General features: G+C 42.5%; 1 protein-coding gene across 2 annotated transcripts in view; it reads left to right on the top strand.

Moving 5' to 3' along the window:
• Nucleotides 1-17789, top strand: part of EPRS (glutamyl-prolyl-tRNA synthetase) — a 69116-nt gene extending 51327 nt beyond the window's left edge. For both annotated transcript variants that reach the window (XM_021064315.1, XM_021064314.1), the window contains 11 exons: nt 673-882; nt 1269-1341; nt 2897-2976; nt 3180-3281; nt 3933-4088; nt 4781-4978; nt 5431-5604; nt 10570-10730; nt 12645-12723; nt 17259-17323; nt 17430-17789. In XM_021064315.1, coding sequence (XP_020919974.1) covers nt 673-882; nt 1269-1341; nt 2897-2976; nt 3180-3281; nt 3933-4088; nt 4781-4978; nt 5431-5604; nt 10570-10730; nt 12645-12723; nt 17259-17323; nt 17430-17580 — 1449 coding nt within the window. In that variant the 3' untranslated portion in view covers nt 17581-17789. The remainder of the gene's footprint in view (nt 1-672; nt 883-1268; nt 1342-2896; nt 2977-3179; nt 3282-3932; nt 4089-4780; nt 4979-5430; nt 5605-10569; nt 10731-12644; nt 12724-17258; nt 17324-17429) is intronic.

Here is an 18787-nt window from a genome sequence, read left to right as displayed (position 1 = left end):
ATGTGTTTTAAATTTTCAGAGTCTACTTTGTATTTAGATTTTAAAGTTCAGACAGAAAGTGATAGTGTATAATGCCTTTAATAGTATAGTCATAAACATGTCATAGTTCTTAAAGCATGTTCACATAAATCTTTTTTTTTCTTTTTATGGCCACACCTACAGCATATGAAAGTTCCTGGGCTAGGGGTTGACCTGGAGTTGTACCTGAGACCTATGCCACAGCCATGGCAACTCCAGATCCAAGCTGCATCTGCGACCTACGCCACAGCTTGCATTACCACTGGATTCTTAACCCACTGATGGAGGCCAGGGATCAAACCTGCATCCTCATGTATCCTATGTCGTGTTCTTAACCTGCCGAGCCAAAACGAAAATTCTAAAATACCGAATCAAGAAGTAGCCCTGTGAGGTAGTTATTTGATTTTGTTGTCGTGGTGGTGAAGTAAAGAGATTAGGCCAGTCACCAAACAATAAAACAGTAGGAGCAAGATTGGAATTCAAGTTTTCTTAGGAATTTAGAGCCCTGCTGTCTCTCAGAGCAGAAAGGTCCTTTAGGAGTATACTCACCAGCGCGGGGAGCCTCCACCTTTCAAGCTTGGCATCATACTCTTGGCACTTCCGCTATAATTGTGGTTCAGTTCATGCTTCAGAAACTATTTTTCTTTTAAATAGGTCATCACAAAGTCAGAAATGATTGAGTACTATGATGTAAGTGGCTGCTATATCCTTCGTCCCTGGGCGTATTCCATTTGGGAATCCATCAAGGACTTTTTTGATGCTGAGATCAAGAAACTTGGTGTTGAAAACTGCTATTTCCCCATGTTTGTGTCTCAAGGTGCCTTAGAGACAGAGAAGACACACATTGCCGACTTCGCCCCTGAGGTAACGTAGCCTGCTTTATTTAGTTTTGCCGTTTGCTTTGGGAACTCGGAACTGATGTTTTCAGTTCACACTTTTAAAATAATAATCTAAAAGCAAGTTATAACAACCGAATTAGAGAAACGTAAAGCCAGTTTAAAAAAAAACTATATTTCTTTCATCAGGGCAAGTTTTGAGTCGTCTTGTTGTATTAATTAATTAACTGGCTTTTACTTTTCCTTAAACATTTATAAAAACAGTAAGCATCTGCCTTTTCTCACGGTGAACAGCAGCAGTCCTTTTACGTTGCCTTAATTGATACAGCAAAACTCGAAGTAGCGTTTTACCTACATCTAAGCTGTTTCTCTCAAGTGTTTAAAAAAGTGTGAAAAATGATTTTATTTTACTAGGTTGCTTGGGTGACACGATCTGGCAAAACAGAGTTGGCAGAACCAATTGCCGTCCGTCCCACCAGTGAAACAGGTGAGGGTGGGCCTTGGAGCACAGCCAAGAGCTCCTTGAGCGTCAGACACAGCCTCTAGCCGCCAGTCTCCCCTTTGACGTGGGGCACTTATAATCCTTCTTGAGGATTTAGGGTTTCACGAAGGCATTAAGGCTTAAAGATGCATGCACACCGAAGTGCCGTAGAATTTTGTTCTCTTTACGGCTTCATTGTGGAGCTTTTCATCGTGAGGACCAAGTTTTGTTTTTTAAACCACTTGCATCATTGTTCATTTTATGCAATATAGTCTTTCAGAACTTTCCAAAGAATTTTAATCTTAGAAAAGTTTTTATTCTTGGAATTGCTTATACAATTGCAAACACCAGTGTTTTATGTCACGTTTGCTTCAGATTAATATTACAGGTTTTTAATATTACAGGTTTTTATAAGGTTTATTCATATAAGGTTTCTATAAGTTACTAAGTGATTTCTTTCCCGTGTGGTGCTGTTCTTAGTGGCGTGGTTAGCAAGGTAGAGGCCGCTGCTGTAATCTCCATTTTAGGTTAAAAAAAGATCTCAGAAGGGTTAAGTGATTTTCCTAAAATTAGGCATAGGAAGTCAGAGTACCTCTGGGGACTTTTGAGCCTTTGGGCTTGCGAATATCTTTCAAAGTGATTATCCGTCTTTGGGTTAAGGATTGTTCTTTGATACTTTTAGTGATACTCTTGTATGGTAGATAATGACATATTATTAAAATTATGACACCAGCTTTTTTGACATAATAGCTGGGCAGAGTTTTATATTTTACTCATTATAGGTAGTCTATGGTAAGACAGGTACCTTCACTTTAAATTAGCAATTCATGGTAAGAGCTTTCATCAGATAAATTTAACCCAAATTCTAGTTTGAATAGATAACTGTTGGATTCAGCAAGTTACTGAAGTTCTCTCTAAACTCAGCTTCCTTGGAGTTCCCGTCATGGTGCAGTGGTTAACGAATCTGACTAGGAACCATGAGGTTGCAGGTTCAATCCCTGGCCTTGCTCAGTGGGTGAAGGATCTGGCATTGCCGTGAGCTGTGGTGTAGGTTGCAGACGTGGCTCAGATCCCGAGTTGCTGTGGCTCTGGCGTAGGCTGGCGGCTGTGGCTCCGACTTGACCCCTGGCCTGGGAACCTCCGTAGGCCGTGGGAGTGGCCCAAGAAATGGCAAAAAAAAAAGACAAAAAAAAAAAACAAAACAAAGAAAAAAACTCAGCTTCCTTGTTTTCAGTGTTGAGCTTATGATATCTATCTTGTGGGTTGAATGTGGGGATGGAACAGGATAACAGCTGCAAAGAACATAGAACATAGTACGTGCCGTGAGAACTTAGTGTTTGTAGAAACAGCAGCTGAAAAGCTGTCAGATTGAATGTCATCTTCATTGTGAGGAGCATAACATACAGTCAAGTTTGGACAGTTTTATGAAATGTAACACATTGACTTACTGCACAGACACGTGTTTTAATTGTTAGGTATGTGCCAGTTGTACTCTCACCAGCCTCCGAGGGGGGAGCAAAGCCTTCAGTGACTAACTGCCTGTCTTCTCCCGTCTTTTCAGTAATGTACCCTGCATACGCGAAGTGGGTGCAGTCCCACAGAGACCTGCCCATCAGGCTCAACCAGTGGTGCAATGTGGTGGTAGGTAAACACCTCTTCTTTCAGTTATTCTTATGCATTTAAAAAGTACATTTTTCTTATGTTTATATTCAAAGCATTGCACGTATGGAAGCATTTTCCAACTATTTCGAATCACAGCTATAACTTCTGATTATCACATAAAGTTGTTACTAAAAACCGAAATGCTCTCTCTAATGGTCAAATTGTGTTCTTGCCTCCTGCAGCGCTGGGAGTTCAAGCATCCTCAGCCTTTCCTACGAACTCGGGAGTTCCTTTGGCAGGAAGGGCACAGTGCGTTTGCTACGTTTGAAGAGGCAGCAGAGGAGGTATGAAAGTTACCTTTCCTGTTGATGATGCTCACGTTCTTTGTCCCGGCTGTGTGGTCTTGCCCCACCAGCTGTGAGTGACGCAGTGCTAACTATTTACATAGTTATCGTCCAGTAGAAAAACTCTAGGTTGAAATTTGATCTGATCTCAAATGACATGAAAAGATAATTTCTTGGTATACATTATTTTGTTCCTTAAAAATGTATGTATAACCTGCTAAAAGAGAAAACCAGTTAATTCAAATGTGCATGGACTTAAGAAACTGCCTTTTGAAATTTTGTCAGAAAACGTACTGTTTTAAAATTTCAGACGAAAATAGTTGTGGACTTCAGTGTATGGAAGAAATTATAATCCCATGGGTGAAATTAATTACTCTTCAGATTTTTACCCTGGTTACTGTGTATCTTGCACAAGCATTTATTTTCTCTTATATTCTAAATTTATGTACATTTAAAAAAATTATTCAATTTCTTTGCACAGTGCTTTTGGCTTAATAAAGTCACACTGGCTGCTTTAACCTTTCCATAGCAAAAGACTTTTGTTGTTTGAAGTGCTTTCCTCACCACACTTAGTTTTAAACAGTACAGTTTTATAGGTCTGTAATAAATATGCCATACATTGGAACACTTATATTTAAAATTTTGTTACAGGTTTTGCAGATACTTGACTTATATGCGCAGGTGTATGAAGAACTCCTGGCAATTCCTGTTGTAAAGGGAAGAAAGACTGAAAAGGAGAAATTTGCAGGCGGAGACTATACGACCACAGTAGAGGCATTTATATCTGCTAGTGGAAGAGCTATCCAGGTATCCGACTACTGCCTAGGGATTCCTGGGTGACTGTAAGCATAGCCCGTGGGCTGATCTGCCAAGTTTCTTCTGTCATCAGAGAAGTGGACTCTTGTAAAAAAAAAAAAAAAAAAAATCAGTATCTGGAGTTCCCATGGTGGATCAGCAGGTTAAGAACCCGCCTAGCATCCATGAGCACATGGGTTCTGGCCTCGCTCAGTGGTTTAAGGATCCAGCGCTGCCCTGAGCTGTGGTGTAGGTCACAGATGCAGCTAGATCTGGTGTTGCTGTGGCTGTGGTGTAGGCCAACAACTGCAGCTCTGATTTGACCTCTTCCACAGGTACGGCCCTAAAAAAAAAGAAAACAAATTCTAATATTTCATGTGCTTCCTGGGCCATATTATCATTTTCAGTCCAATCTGTCACATCCCCCAAATATCCTGAATTACCAAAGCATGGATTTTTTTTCTTTAGCCTTTGTAATTAAAGTTAACGCCTATGAAAGGGGCCTCTCACAGCAGCACACTACTCTAATATTTTTTGACTAAACTTTGTCTCTACGTTGTATCAGTTATGCTTTAGAAACTTAACACGTGTAGGAAATCAGGGAAGATAAAGTGGCTCTGGTGCCATTTTAAGGTATAAGATCTTTGTTATTTTCAAAGGCATAATAGGTTTTTACAATTGAAGCATGTATTTCTCTATTTTAGGGAGCAACATCACATCATTTAGGGCAGAATTTTTCTAAAATGTTTGAAATCGTTTTTGAAGATCCAAAGACACCAGGAGAGAAGCAGTTTGCTTATCAGAACTCCTGGGGCCTGACGACTCGAACTATTGGTGTTATGACCATGGTTCATGGGGACAACATGGGCTTAGTCTTACCGCCTCGTGTAGCCTGTGTCCAGGTAAGGAAAATGCTTCTGATTATCATTGCTTTTATAAAAATAGAAGCCATTGTGAGTAAAGAAAATTTCAAAGTTTAACTTACTGAATGTCATTCAGGTAGATTTTGCTGATACAGAAACAATATAGAATAGAGTCTAGACCTCAGTATTATGTAACTACTATTTGTGTGACTGTTTTTTACTCTTAATTTTTTTACCCATTTTATAAAGCTTTTAGAAATTATTTTTTGAAGCAGTGTATAATAAATGAACAAAAATGCATTCATTATGGACAAACACTACGCCGCTAGTTGCCAGGTATTCAGTGTGGGTTAGAAATCACACAGGTTGATTTGTGTGAGGGTTTGTAGTCACTGGTATTTGGACTTCTGGATGCTTACGTGGTGATGTGACTGCATTACTTCTCTGGGCTGCTTCCTTGTATAAATTTGTGATCTTGTGCTGGCCTCTAGGTGGTGGTCATTCCTTGTGGCATTACAAATGCACTTGCTGAGGAAGACAGAGACGCTCTGATCGCCAAGTGCCATGATTACCGAAGGCGGCTGCTCAGTGTTAACATTCGCGTTCGAGTTGATTTGCGAGATAATTATTCTCCCGGCTGGAAGTTCAATCACTGGGAGCTCAAGGTAAATTCTGGACGTGGATGTTTTACCTCCACACTCCCTGTTTTGGCTTTTTGTTATGTTATGATTAAAATGGTCTCGAAGTCCCCGTTTATGGTTAGCAAGCCTTCTCTGTTTGTTACTAAAATGTTTATATCAAGAATTGATAAAGTCAGTCATCCCCACAGTGAAACTCAGAATAGTGGGGCTCAGGTGTCACTGTTACAGCCCGTCAGACATGGTGTCCCACTTGGTTTTTTCACAACTCATTGTTTCACACCGGCTGGTTGATTTTTATTTTGTGTAATCAAGGCTAGTCAAAATTCTGGCTTAATATTTTTGATATAACGTATTTATTGCACATTGCTGTTAACAGATGTTCCGTATTCTCTCTTTTTTTTTTTTTTTTTTTGCAGTTTAGGACCGCACCCAGCATATGGAGGTTCCCAGGCTAGGGGTTTCATTAGAACTGAAGCCGCCGGCCTCCACCACAGCCACAATGCCAGATCCGAGCCACATCTACACCACAGCTCACGGCAACGTCGGATCCTTAACCCACTGAGCGAGGCCAGGGATCGAACCCGAAACCTCATGGTTCCTAGTTAGATTTGCTTCCGCTGCCCCACAACAGGAACTCCAGAAGTTCCATATTCTTAATTATGCCTTTCAAACTTCTGGGATTTAGCTTTTTTTTCTTATGGTGAAATGGGAAATCTCATTAGAACTAGCTGTTAGGAGTCAGGAATTTATAAACTCATGTTACAGGAAATGGATGAGAACATGTAATGAGATTACAGCTGCAAGCTTTCAGATGTGGAAGCTCAGCAATGTTGAGATTATTCAGTATTAATATATGTGGGGTTCCACAGTTACTAATCTTTATCCCTTCATGTGTTTTAAATGGCCCCTAAGATAAATCTCTACGCTGAAGAATAGTAGTTATATTGCTACTGCTTTCCTCTGTGTAATATACTTTTTCCTTTACGTATTCTCCCACCTTTAAAACAGGCTTTAAAGGTGAATATTTTCTGTGTAATTTCTCTTTGATTGTGATTTTTTTTTTTTTTTACTTATGTGGAAATAGCAGTTGTGTGATTTCAGTAATGGCTTGTGTAAACCCACTTGCATTTGCCTGAGGTACCAAAGAGAGACTTGACTCCTTGCAATGAGCTGGATTGAAAGGAAAAGAAGAAAAAGGAAAAAAAAAGTTGTCCATACTTACTTCTGTGTCCCTCCTCTTCTCCTCTTTCCTCTCCTCCTGGGCCTGACTTGACTCTGTCACCCTTCTTTCCAGTTCCCGGTGAACCTCTACTGTGTGTGTGTTGGGGGAAGTTTATCTTAGTGTGAGCTGCCGGCTCTGCTACAGCTTCCTTGTCTACAGTACTTAGGAAAGAAAGCGAAGCGCCTAGGTTCTCAACTTGATGCTGAACATTGAAGAGCACTGAGAAAGAGTTCATTAGGCAGTGAAGAGTACCGATGGTACATTTCATGCCGAGAATTCCTGGGGAAACCACAACATTGTAAATCAACTCGACTTTATTAAAATGTTTTTAAATGAAAAAAAAAAAAAAAACCCGAGGAAAGAAAACCTTTTGGGAAATCTAGATTCATATTTATTTGATGGTGATTAACTTCATAGAGTGCATATGTGTGTGTGATGTGTGTTTGTATCGTGAGCCTCACCCGGATTAGTACATGAGGTGTGTGGTTTGGTGGCCAGACCAGAACCCAGCGACTCCCATAACACTTCTTTAGAGGCTAGAAAGGGGAAAAAGATACGAGTGAATTAACCCTTTTCTTTTTACGGTGTTGGATGATTGAGATAATTTCGTGTTGCTCTCTAAAAACAAACAAAACCCCCAAGTCCTTTGTAAGTAAATTCCTGACTGGTTACTTGAAAAACCGCCAGCGGAAAGCCCACCTGTCTCTGATGTGGCCTCACACGGTCTTTGTGCTTTTGTTGTCCCTTGCTCCTTTCACACATCTTTTCTCCCTTCCCAGACCGTCTCTTTTCCCACCTCTGTGTCTTTGCTTGTGCTCTTTCTTCCTTTTAGGTTCTACATTTTTTTAAATGATGAAAACGATCCCAAATTTACAATAAAGCAAGTACGGTACAAAGAAATTTTTCTTGCCTGAACCGTTTAAAAAGAAGATGCTACCTTGATGCCCCATCGATCTACACCCATGTTCTCACAAACCTGTAATCACAAAATAGCCAACAAAATCAGGATTTACCTTGGTACATCATTACCATCTAATTCCAGAACCCATTCAGGTTTTGTGAATTGTCTAATGGCCTTCATGGCAGAAGAATCTAGCTTAGAAGGGTGTGTTCATATAGTTACCTTGTCCCTTTAGTTGCTTTTATTCTGGAATAGTTCCTCAGTTTTTCTTTAATTATTGTGATCTTGACACAGTGCATTTCTCATTGGCTTTTTATTGATTAGTTAGTTTAAATTTTTTTTTTTTTTTTTTTTTTTTTTTTTTTTGTCTTTTGGCCATTTCTAGGGCCGCTCCCATGGAGGTTCCCAGGCTTGGGGTCCAATCGGAGCTGTAGCCGCCGGCCTACGCCAGAGCCACAGCAACTCGGGATCCAAGCTGCCTCTGCGACCTACACCACAGCTCATGGCAACGCCGGATCCTTAACCCCCTGAGCAAGGCCAGGGATCAAACCCGCAACCTCATGGTTCTAGTCGGATCCGTTAACAACTGGGCCACGACTGGAACTCCAAGTTAAAATTTGTTATGGACGCAAGGTTTCTGATGATATTCAGTGGGTTATAATCTCTTTATTTATTTTGATGTTCAAAGTGTCTTCCATCTGACCAGTAGGACCCCTTACAGCTAACTTTTGTGTTCTCTGAACACTTCCTTGCTCTCTGGCACAAGATCTTGTAGGGTTTATCTGTGCTTTCTCTGCCTCAGCGCTGTAATTGGCTGCCTCTCTTAAGAAGCCCTGGTTCTTTTTAGGAGAAGATGGTGTCTGGCACAGGTGAGCTCATTGCTTGTGAACTCTGACTGCTTCCAGGCCTTCTCAATACATGGAGCTGCGGGATGCATGTACTTGTGTATACACACACACACACACACACACACACACACGTGCATACTCAGTGCATTTACATTTGTCTTTCTGTATCCATCTATGTCATTCGATAACCGTGAGTTCACACACTTGCTTCCAGTCAGCCCACGTGACCCCGTCTTACTTCCCCCCTTGCTGTATTTTAACTCTGACAGTGAAGGACCTAGCTCCAGTTGGTCTTAAGCTCTTCCATGTTGTGTACCCCTCTCTCTCTCATTGCCATCGGCACCCCCTCCCCTGCGTGGGTGCCCTCCTCACCCCCGGGCCCTGACAGCCCATGCCAGGCCGTTTTCACAGCAGGGGCTTTCTCCTCCGACCCCGGCTTCGGTGCTCTGCTCCGTCCTTCCCCAGCGCAGGATGCGGTCCTTAGCGGTTTACGCCTCTGTCTTTGTAGCGTCTCTGAGTCAGGAGGAGTTCGTGACATTGACTTTTTGTCGATATAGGTCAGTTATTTTGTAGCGTATTCTTCAGTTTCGATGGATGTGCTCATTAACTTGTGCTTTGTCCGGTGCCTTTTCTTGCCTCTTTCAGCTGGGGATAGTCTCCCCCTTTGGTTTCCTGTGCTGATTTTTACTGCTGGTAGGCATGTCTTGGTTACCCTGCACAACCTGAAGACATGAAGCTTTGTGAGGATAGGATCTGTTTCTTTTTTCCTTTTTTTTTTTTTTTTTTTTTTTTTTGTGCTTTTTAGGCCCACCCCCGAGACATATGAAAGTTCCCAGGCTAGGGGTTGAATCGGACCTGCATTTGCCGGCCTACACCACAGCCACAGCAATGCCAGATCCGTAACCCACTGAGGGAGGCCAGGGATCGAACCCGCATCCTTGTGGATACTAGTTGGGTTCATAACTGCTGAGCTACAACAGGAGTTCCTCTTAGTCATCTTCTAAGTCTCATTGCACTTAATAGTTTCTTACATATGCATACATTGGATGAACAAAGGAAAACAGTAAAATAATGTAATACTATACAGTATTTGGTCATTATAAACAGATCTTCTCTAGAGATAGATCATTTTTTTCTAGAGTAACATATAAAAATTTTCCTTTGGCCTTGATTTGGGCCCTCCCAGTCAGCTAAACTGCATTTCACAGTTCCTAACTTAAATTTGAAAACCCCAAATTTGTTTCAAAGGATCATTCACCCCCCCCAAAAAAAAAATTGTTAAAAACCTACTGTTTCAGAGAGGTCTTTCTAAGCCTCAGTCCCCTCACAGAGCAGACGCCTCACGTGCTGTCCCAGGACTAAACACCACAAGCTTGAACGTGCACATGGGCCCTCAGTTCTTTGGGAAAACCCACAGGGTACTGGGAGTGGTTCTCAGGGCAGTCCCAGGACCAGCAGTCTCAGCATCCCTTGCCAGCTTGTTAGAACTATAAACCCTCAGGCCCCATCGCTGGACCTGCTGTGATCAGAAATTGGGGGAGGGGCCGGGGGGTGGTACATGGAGCCCGGCAGCCTAGGCTTCGGTGATTCTGATGCTCAAGGTCCCGTGACCAGGGCCGGACCTTCCCCGCACAGCATCCCCCTGCCACACGCGCGCGGGTCAGGGAAGGGCCTGGATGGCTTGGGGTGGCCTTAGGTTCAGGAAGCCTTTGGTGGTTATCTCCGTGTGCTGCACCGGTGTGACTGTCCCTGTGCTCTTGGGACAGAAGCCAGACAACTACCCTGTTCCCCACTAAGCTTGTTCTTAGCTCAGAAGCACTCGAGCAGCACCTTTTTTCTTTAGGTTTATGCCTTCTCATTGGAATAGGTTTCTGGAATATCTCAGGAGTGTTACCTCCTTTTTAAGATTGTTTGCTTCTGTCTTTGTTTTGCGGATTTTGAGGACTTAGAGCAGGTAAAGCCATGGGATAAGTGGAGACGTGCAGGTAGCACTTTTCACTGCCTTTTTTGCTTTCTAGGGCGTTCCAGTTAGACTTGAAGTTGGGCCACGTGACATGAAGAGCTGTCAGTTTGTAGCTGTCAGACGAGATACTGGAGAGAAGCTGACGCTTGCTGAAAACGAGGCTGAGACGAAACTGCACGCTCTCCTGGAGGACATCCACGCCAACCTCTTCACACGGTCAGTTCCTTAGACTTGCGCGGGGCTCGTCTTCGCATGCGCTCCGCCTTTGTGATCTGTACCATCGAGTCCTTTACCCCAGCCCGAGGTCCTCTCTCAACTCCCGTGGGTCTTAACTCGCCTTTCGCTTTGTGTGTTTTGACTGGTATTGTTTTTCTGTGTGCTTTCTGCTCCTTACAAGGCTTGCGGTAATGGACTGTCTGTCCTGTGGACTAATTTGGGTTAACTTTAGGCCCACGCTTTTATGATACATGAAATTTGAGGAAGGGACACAATGGTTATCACCTGTTGGAGGCACAGCATCCGCCCCCGGGAGTGTTTGAGATCGCTCGCACCTGGGGCCGAAACCTGGGGCCTTGGGCGGAGCTGCCGGGTTCCCGGGCCGAGCCGGCCAAGCGCTCCGCAGGTGGTTAGGATTTGGCTCCAAGGCCCAGAACCTCCTGAGCGAGGTTGGGAGTGAGGCTGCCCAGCCGCCCTGACCTGTGCAGAACCACAGACCTCAAGGCAGAAGACCAGAAGGTTGGTGGCATAGGTGTGGCACCTCCCTTTCTTTACCTACCCGCCTGAGGCGGAGAGGAAGGCCCGTGGCCGTCCGGGTGGGGACTCAGTTTGAGACGGGCGGGTAAGTTCCTGCATCTCCACTTGTTTATCTTCTAATACCTTGGGCCTAATTCGTATTAGGCCTCAGTAATTTAAGGAGGGAACCAGTTTCAGCCTTGGCTTTGGTGCTTATTGATGTGATTGTAAGCAAGTGATTTTGCTTCTCTTGGCTTGTTTACCTTAAAATGCAAATGATAATCCATCTCGAGGGGTTACTTCCTGGATTTATTTGGCCCCCAAAGCTGTAATTCATTTCAGGGTCGTCTGCGTTCAGGACAGGTCGTATTGTCAGAGAGAAAGATGAGAAAGCTGCCTGTCCTTGTTGCTGCCACGCGGGCAGTGCTGTCAGTGCAGCGGGTTCTTTTCCGGAGATTCTCCTCGGAGTCACCGGGGAGCTTTGGAAACAGAAACATACCTGAGCTTCCCACGCGCAGGTTCTGATGCGCTGGTTTTAAGATAGGTCTTGTTCTGTCTGTAGTGTTGAAATGCTCTCTTTGTGATTCAGGGTACACCCCTGCTTCGAAGAGCACTGCTAAAGGTTTTTGTTGACATTTTTATGCAGTGAATTAATATAAGTTGCTTAAAGGTGCATTCAGCCAGCCCCTCACTGTCACTTGGTCACACGGGCCCACCTCACTGCGAAAGAAGGGGAAGTGGATTCGGTAGCTAGCTAGCAGTCGCTGGCGGAGTTCGCGTGGCCTGGCCCTGAGGTTAGAAACGAAAAACAGGCCTTCTCTTCCTTGCTCATGGCCTGTGAGTGCTTCTCTTGTAAAGTGTGAGTTTGAGTGTGGAAGAGAATATTTATTTCCATTTGGGAAACTTGAGGTTCTTAAAAAAAGACTTGCATGGTGTGCAAAAGAGCTTGAGTAATGTGTATGTGTGTTTTTCCTTTTTCAAACATTTTCATGCCTTTGTGTTTGATTATTACAACAATTCAATATGGTAGTTAGACTTGAGTATTTTTCCAGTTTTGTAGAAGGGGAAACTGAGACCAGAGAGGCTGAAATAATTACCCAGACTCTCATTGGTAATAAGAGGTAAAGCCAGGAATTAAATTGTTGATCACTAGAGATTTAATGGTGATTACAAAAGTAATCACCACCTGTGTGTGCCTGCAAACTCTCCATTTAATGTTCACATTCATGCAGTGGTGAGCTAGGATTTACTGAATGTCACTGCTAGAGACAAAATTGAGGTTCATACTGAGTTCTTCTCACTTCCAGGTTATTACTCTTTCATTAAATTTGCTGTTTTTAAAAACTTGGTCATATTAGTAAGAAAAATATGTATTATTTTTAAATTACTCCATAATAGGGCTTCTGAAGACCTTAAGGCTCATATGGTTGTGGCTAATACAATGGAAGACTTTCAGAAGGAGCTCGATTCTGGAAAGGTAAGAGACTTCTGAAAAGTTTCAAATATAAACATATTTCAGTAAATGATACTTTAAGACTCACGGAATTTATGCATGATGTTAATCCCTTCTGCAAGGCCTGTCACACAAAAGGATTATATGTTACTCCGCGTTGCTACTCTGTTTTCTCCTGGCTTCCCGGCAGCATTACAACATCGTATCGTTGGGGTAACACTGTGAGCAGATTACATAAAACCTTTTGCTCATGCTCCTTATGCAGGCTAAACAAGTTTCCTTTTGTATGACTGTATTCCCATTATTGGAGAATTTCGTGCTCTCACTTTGCTGTAAGTTCTTAAAGTAAGCGTTGTTCTAATTTGAGAAATGTAATGTGCAGCATCCTACAAAAGGAAGTCCTGTTTCGGAGCGTGTATGCTTACCTGGATCTTAATACACTGAACTTGGTGAATAACAAGTGAAAAGCGTTACTCATTTCTAAGCCTGTTTTTGAGAATGAGGGGGTACTTCTGGCTCCTTAAAACTACACAGGTTTTCCCAATGGTGCTTGAAGATTTAATCAGCTTTTTATGTTGTGTGTATGCAGAAGTTCGCAGCCCAAACTTGGTTTGCACAAGGAAGGGGTCTTGATTTGGAAATTATTAATTGCTGGGATGAATCACTTATGGGCATTAGTATTCTGGTGCATGTGTTTGTACAGCTGGTCTGCATCTTCAGGTTATAAACGGGAAAATCATGGACCAGAGACTTAAGTAATTACCCCAAACCATTTGGAAGCAGACCTGCTATTAGAATTTAGACCTCTCTTCTGATTCAGCTTAATGCGCTTTTTAAAAAAATTCATGCTGAAGGTAAAGACAAAATTTTGCTTGCTTATGATTATAACCTCTTAACATGTCTCTTACTGTGTGAGTTGGGAAGATATGAATCTCTCTGGCTTTCGGTTTACGAACCTGTAAAATGAGTACAGACTAGATAGTATAGCCTAAGGATCCAGCTTTGTCACTACGGTGCGGATTTGAACTGTGGCCTGGGAACCCACATGTCATGAGTGTGCCCTCCTTCAAAAAAGGCAAAAAATAGCATCAAAATCGCCTTCAGATCCATAATTCTTCAGTATTTAGCCTTCTGTTATTCTTGGCCTGTTGCCTTGGTAATATCCTATCTTTCTGGCTTCCATAACTTGTCACTCAACTTGATACTTTCTTTTTTGGTCTAAAATGTTTAGGGCCTTATCTGCCACACATGGAAGTTCCTAGGCTAGGGGTCGAATCAGCTGTAGCCGCCGGCCAACACCACAACCACAGCCACAGCAACTCGGGATCTGAGCCTCGTCTGTGACCTACACCACAGCTTATGGCAACATTGGATCCATAACCCACCAAGAGAGGACAGGGATCGAACCCGAATCCTCTTGGATACTAGTCGGGTTTGCGTGTTTGTTACTGCTGAGCCAGGGCGGGAACTTTGCAGACTTCTAATCTCTACTTCTCCTGGCTGGCTGGATAGCTATCTGATGCTGTGTATATTTTTTCTTTCATTCTATTTTTTATACTTTTTTTGTTCCATTATTTATTGAATTTTAAAACTTCCCTTACTGTAGAAATAAGATAGTCCCCTTTTGCAGTACCGTCTATTAAAAACATTGTGCAAGAGTTAATAAACCCATAATGTAAACTATCAGTGCATTGCTTTCAAAGAAGTGAATCTTAGTGAGTATCGGTGGATCACGTTTTCCATTCTGATATTAAATAAGCTCTTGGAGAGATTTCCGCAGGGATCCCAAAGCAGAGTGTAGGGTTTTCAGGCCGTGTCCAGAGATCGCATAGAGACCAAAGCAAGTGTTGTTTCTGTGTCCAGTGCTCAGTTCCCGCCTCCATCTCACCTCACGGTGCTCAGCTTCCGTGTGTTGACTGAACAGCAAGCAACTTCCAAGGCTTTTGTAAATAAAATTGGATTTACTGGGAGAGGAAAAGGAGGAAGGGACCTTTGGAGCTTGAGTGTAGATGAGAGTTTGTTTTCTCCTCTTTGTTGGTCAAAATGAAAAGAATTTCTTTATATGTCTAATTTATAGGACCTGCTTTTGGTACACTTTTCCAAGGGGGTGATCTTAATTGAATGAAAAATAAATGTTATCTACGTGTAACATATACATTTTACTGTCGGCATGTATTACTAATGTCTCAATCACCATGATTTTTGAGTATTAATACTTCTCATTAGCATTTTCTGCTGTGAAGTTCAAGATATTATATATTGCAAAAGATTGTAGCTTTGTAGCTTTTAAAAACATAGATGTAGAAATAATATGAGATAAAAACCTTTCCATGGCTGAATAAGTCACCTAAAAAAATACATACTCTCCGTTCATGTTAATGAGTTACATGCATACATAATAAGAAATTTCAGGTCTTATGTCAACTTCACTTTGAAGTTAGAATTAAAACATGTTCTTTTCAAAATTATGAGTCCAAATACATTTAATAACAGCTTTAGTTGAGTTCATTCTTATACTATACACCACTTTAAATTTTAAAAGTTATTGTAGTAGAAATACCTTCTCATGGCTTAGTGATTTTTTTTCTTGGAGAAAAAGATAAGCCTACTTACTGTAAAATCTGTTAAAGTTATAAAAAAAATACAGCTTGAAGTGTTATGAGTTAACAAAAGTAAAATTTCTAAGAAACCAAATTTAAATTCATTATTTTAAAACATTCTTTGTAATTATCTTAATATTTGTATGATCACGTAATTAAAGACAGTGATTAAAGTTTTTCCCCATTCTGTATTTCAGAATGAATTTTAAATAGTACTTTAATGAATGTACAGTTTTCTCTTTTTTATTTGTGTAAATGCTAATGATTTACCAACTTTCAATACAGGGAAGTAACTTTGTGCTACTTCAGCTCTTATATCCCTAGGTTTGTTTTTCCTTCACTTTTCATTGCATAATTTCTATATTTAAATTGTATATTATTAATTTATATATCTAATAATTATTGACCTTATATTATCTGTATACTTATTTAAAATTATTTGTATTGAGTACCTGTTGTGGTGCAGTGGAAACAAATCCAGCTAGTATCCACGAGGATGCAAGTTCAATCCCTGGCCTCGCTCAGTGGGTTAAGGATCCAGTGTTGCCGTGAGCTGTGGTGTAGGTCACAGACGCGGCTTGGATCCCGAGTTGCTGTGGCTCTGGTGTAGGCTGGCAGCTGTAGCTCCAATTCAACCCCTAGCCTGGGAACCTCCATATGCTGTGGGTGCGGCTCTAAAAATAAATAAATAAATAAATAATAAAATTATTCCTATATTAAAAACAATTGTCTATTTAGCATATAATTTTAATATATATTTTAAAACATATTAAAAAATCATCCAAATACTTACTATTATCATCCCCTCCATGTTCTATCATCCATCCCCCCCCGCCCGTGCCTAGCAGTTTTCTACTTCTTTATTGTCTTAAGCACATCACCAGAATAACATCAGCTTTGGGAGTCAGGCTAACACATTTTGCTTAATTATCTAAAAGACGTAGGTAACTAACCTCGTTTTTTTGTAATTTCCTAATCTGTGTTTACTTTCACTTTACTTAGAAACCTTTTGAAACATGTTTAACCAAATTCGAAGGGCGAGGAAGGGCTTCTAGGAGACTCTTGAGCTTGGAAGGTGTGACAGGAACCAGTTGATCACAAGTTGACAAGGAAGCTGGATGACCTTCTAGCGGCTTTTAAACTACCGTTTCTTCTTTTGGGCCACAGCTGTGGCATGTGGAAGTTCCCTGGTCACAGGTCGAACCCTTGCCACAGGAATGACAATGCTGGATCCTTAACCTACACCACAAGCAAACTCCTAAACTACCGTTTCTGTTGTATGTCTTTGATTTCTCTACTCCTAACAGGAATTTTTTTATAGGACTAATGCGTCATTGTTATTGCAGATAAGCCTCATTTTGAAGTAGACATGCTATGAAAAATGTAGGATTCACAACTAAGAGAAATCTTAATTCTCGTCTCATCCAATACCCACATTTTATAAGAGAAAACTCAGGGCTAGAGATTTTCAAACAGGCAGTGAGTTTGAAATTTCGGATAAATTAGGTTAAAATCCCAGGTCTCTTGATTCTGCCCATTATTCTCTATGGCGAGGAAAGAGCTTTAACAACCATTGGCGAATCAGCGTTCTCTTTGTCCCCTGCCTCTCTCTTCCTGGTAACCACGTGGCGGGGGAGGCAGTCATCAGGTTTGAAGGGAGGGCTCTGACATTCACCCTCCGTTCTTCCTTCTCTTTAGCGCTGTGGACATTTAAGTGTATTGCAAAGATGTCTCTGTTGTGTCCTGCTGTTCTGTGATGTGCGGGTTTGAGATGGTGGGAAAACATCCTTTCTTATCTCCAGCACCTTTGAGCACAGTTCCTAGCAGGTTTGCAAAGGTACCATGGCCTGAAAAAGGCCGGGAAGCCTATCCTTTTTCTTGCGGGTTCAGCAGAGAACTCAAATGTTCCTTTTGCGGAACAGAAGGAATTGTAAATACTGAATTTTTTTCTCATGTTAGATTGTTCAGATTCCATTCTGTGGGGAAATCGACTGTGAAGACTGGATCAAAAAGACCACTGCCAGGTAAGACTGTTACGTCTAACGGATAAAGTCTGTGAAGTGTCGCAGTGAAAAAGAGTAGGAATTTTCAGCCTAAACGAATGGACTCTTTACATGGTTTTAATTTCAGGGATCAAGATCTGGAACCTGGCGCTCCGTCCATGGGAGCCAAAAGCCTCTGCATCCCCTTCAAACCGCTCTGCGAGCTGCAGCCTGCAGCCAAGTGCGTCTGCGGCAAGAACCCCGCCAAGTTCTACACCTTGTTTGGTCGTAGTTACTAAGGGTTAAGCAAACCCCATCTCCAGCCCTCCTCGCTTTTTAAAGGATTGATCCTAGTCAGTTCCCAGACGTAGACAGTTTTATGATTTTTTTAAAATAAAAGTTCTAAAAGGAGGTCACGTAAGACAGACACCTCTTCTTATGTCTAAATTAACAATGGAGAAAAGACTTTTCTGTAAACAACCCCAGTAATAAATATCATGAACTGATACCGTTTCGTGTATTCATTTGTTTGGGAAGTCGCTGTGTTTTGTGCTCTGGGGAAGTTGCTGGAGAGACGAAGGTGGCTCTTCTTGACCTCAGTACTGCCTCCCTCCTTCAGACCCGGCACCACCAGCTGCTCCTTCTTCGGTGCAGGAGCCCTTTCTTTCCTTACTTCCCCCTGCTGAGGCTAACATTGCCCTAAAAACAAACGAGAACAACGAAGGTACAAAAGGTTTCCTCTGCCCTTCTCTTTCCCTCTTTTCCTCGTGGTTCCTACGGGGTCTTCAGAAAACCAGACCTGATTCGTGAAAGCCTGATCAGCTCATCTCACTTTGGCTTCTTAGTTTGTGCTCAGGAGGGAGGTGGTGCTGCCCCTCTGCCCAAAGCCAACTTCCTGGGGGCTTGTCTTACCATCTGCCTCTGCTGCAGCTCCGCTGCTAGAAGACATTTCGCTTCTTTACTAAAATTGCTCCCAAGACTTGCCGTCCTGTCTCTCAGTTAGGTGTCCTTCTAGCTGTCCTTCCTTGGCCTGCGTCTTAGACATGGGTGTGCCCTTGCCGTGGTGGCCCTCCTCCCATGCCACCTGATCAGCCCCCTCTGATCCCATGGTTTCAGGTGACATTAATAGGATGACGGCGCCAACATTTTTATCTCGGTCTGACCTCCAGGCCCCACTCCTAGCTGCGTACTGGGTTTTCTGGAGTGTTCCTTCAACGTTTCAGGTCAGCCCGTGTCAAAAAAATCTCCTTTCATTCTCCACTCCCAGACCTGTTCCTCCTACGGTACTTCCTGCCTGAAGGATGAGCACATGTACCCAGCACCCGAAACCAGAAGCCCGAGAGTCACCCTCTCAGCCCCTCCAAGGTGCCAGCAGCCGTGTTCACTTGGCCTGCAGAGCGTTCCGCGCTCCCTCTGACGTCTCTGCTCCCCATCCACGGGTTGAGATGCCCTCTGGCCAGTTGCCTCTTAGGCTGATTACTGGCTCCAGGTCCATCTCCAGGCCCG

This window comes from Sus scrofa, chromosome 10, assembly GCF_000003025.6.
Source record: "Sus scrofa isolate TJ Tabasco breed Duroc chromosome 10, Sscrofa11.1, whole genome shotgun sequence".
In the NCBI taxonomy this organism is placed as follows: domain Eukaryota; kingdom Metazoa; phylum Chordata; class Mammalia; order Artiodactyla; family Suidae; genus Sus; species Sus scrofa.
Note: the sequence above shows the minus strand (reverse complement) of the source record. Positions and strands in the feature narration are given on the sequence as shown.